This window comes from Tupaia chinensis, unplaced genomic scaffold (assembly GCF_000334495.1).
Source record: "Tupaia chinensis unplaced genomic scaffold, TupChi_1.0 Scaffold000355_1, whole genome shotgun sequence".
NCBI lineage: Eukaryota > Metazoa > Chordata > Mammalia > Scandentia > Tupaiidae > Tupaia > Tupaia belangeri.
This window is the reverse complement of record NW_006159850.1, coordinates 1,414,526-1,416,674: the sequence shown is the minus strand read 5'-3', so window position 1 is coordinate 1,416,674 and position 2,149 is coordinate 1,414,526. Positions and strand designations below refer to the sequence as shown.

Genomic DNA, 2,149 nt, shown 5'->3' with positions numbered 1-2,149 from the left:
AGAGAGAGACAGAGAGACAGAAAGCGAGAAATCACCCCCCAGGGGGGATGGTCACGCCGCAATCCCTTCTCCTCCATTCTCTTCTCGGGATCTTGGGCACGCACGCATACGCGCCCGGCATGAGTTTTAAGCCACCGGGTCCGGGACGCTAACCGTGGTCGACTACATGGGAGTCCAGCGACATAGCCATTACGCCAACTGCTGGTCCCTTGAGTGCAATTTTTAAAGACAGAAATCAGAAACATTTCAGAAAATGCGGCTCAGGGTTTGGAATGGGGTCCCCAGAAACCTTGGTTTCCCAGCTTCACAGAACTTCCTTGAAGACGCCTGGGCCTTCTTGCTCTCTGAGCCTCAGAGCGGCTAAGCACAAGCCAGGGGGGGGGATGGGCAGGGTCACCCAAGGGGCGGTTTCCCACACACCCGGGAGTCGTCCCCTACCGGAGTCCCACGTGGCAGACACCAGGGCAGGGTCTAGAGTGCCACTACAGACCGGGCTGTGGTTCCGGTCTTTTCCCTGGGCGTGGACTGCCGGGCTGACCCGGAAGACCTAGGGCAGCTCACTAAGTGTGCCGGGCTTCACTTGCACACCTCGTGCGTGTGCCACAGCACTCTGGCGCACCTCCTTCGTGTGCCACGCACTGGTACTTGCCCTCCTGAGAACATCTAGCCATCGCGTTTCCTTGGGGACTATGGCTCTGGGAGGTGCAGCCTCTCCCTGCGCCTCACCTCCGACAAGCCCCAGGTCCCATAGCAGTGGGCTGGCGCTGAGCCCTGTGCTCCTTCAATAGCCGGGAAAGGGACGTGCAAACCTTTGGCCTAGAAGTCCCCTGACACAGGCCCTTGTCTTAGGAGGCAGGATTGAGACCCCGAAGTGGGAGGCCCCTTGGCTGGGATGAGGCTGGCCGGGCAGGCTCTCGAGGAGCTGGCAGTGCCGAATCATCGCCGGTTTGCCTGCAAGGCTCGGTGCTGGGGTGGACTTGGAGCCACAGCGGCCAGGCCGCACGGGGCTGGGCAATGGGTGGCCCCAGCATGTCCAAGCACAGCTGCTCGGCCTCGGCCGGCACCTCTGCCTCCTGACGCCCTGAGACCTGAGTGACTGGCCAGAGTCATTTAAGGCCACTCAACGCGAAGGTGTCAGTAGAGCTCGGAACCCAAGTGGCCTGGTGCAGGACCGTCTCCTGCGGGAAAGGCACGGCTAACGAGGCCAATGGCAAGGCGCGCTCAGGGGGGTGGAGGGGCTACTTACGAGCGCCAGCCCGGCATCCCTGGGCGTGGGGGTGCTGTGAGCACCATCGCATCGGCCTCCTTGGTCGGCTTGGGAGAAGCCCGCGCACCTGCCCGGCCAGGGAGGCCAAACCCCAGGACTTGCAGCCGTTCCTCCCCCAGACCACGGCCCTCAGCATCTCGGGCTGGCCCCGTGGCCCGAATCGGACGGTGTGCTCTTCTGCAGGCGTTCTCGCTGGATCCGACTAGGGCGGACGGTGCAGTCCTCTCTGCAGAAACTCACCCAAGCTCCTGAGGTGCTGGTTAAACTTCAACCCACGCCTGCCCCCACTTGTCGGACGCTCAGTCTGGTGAAGGGGTGGGTGTTTGGGATGAGTGGCCTTTACTGGGACAAGCCCCTGATTTGGGCAACAGCAGGGCGCGTCCACCAGCGAGTTGGGCGAGCTATTGACAGGCGGTGTGCTGCCTGGGGGTCAGCTACGAGACGCTCGCGGGCCAGAGCAGGGTCCCTGTCCTTGCAGGGTTGACCCTGAGCCTGGGTCGCTGGAGGCCAGCACAGGCTGTGACGTGCATGTGAGGAGGCAGCAATGCTTGTGGCGATGGCAGGGTCAGGCCAGTCCCCGGCCCACCCTTCCCCTCGTGCAAGGGCATCTGGGCTGCACTGGGGAGTGTGGAGCCAACACTCTCGGGGTCTGTGGAGCCCACACAACCGGGGTCTGCTCCTGCCCCACGCTCCCGGGGTCTGCTCCTGCCCCACGCTCCTGGGGTCTGCTCCCACACACTTGGCGGCTGGGACAGCAGTCATTTCACCGCTCAGGCACCGCAGTCTGGGCAGGGCCCAGTGGGCACGGCTTTTCTCCACTCCCTGAGGCCTCGGCAGGGTGGCTGGGCCCGGCTGACCAGGCAGTGCTGGTGGCTGGTCCCT

At 63.8% G+C, this 2,149-nt stretch overlaps 1 protein-coding gene across 1 annotated transcript in view; it reads right to left on the bottom strand.

Moving 5' to 3' along the window:
* CA5A (carbonic anhydrase 5A) overlaps positions 1–1,681 on the bottom strand; it is a 23,517-nt gene extending 21,836 nt beyond the window's left edge. Inside the window, 1 exon segment of the mRNA XM_006152544.3 lies at positions 1,247–1,681. Coding sequence (XP_006152606.1) covers positions 1,247–1,403 — 157 coding nt within the window. The 5' untranslated portion in view covers positions 1,404–1,681.
* Between the last annotated feature and the right edge of the window lie 468 nt (positions 1,682–2,149).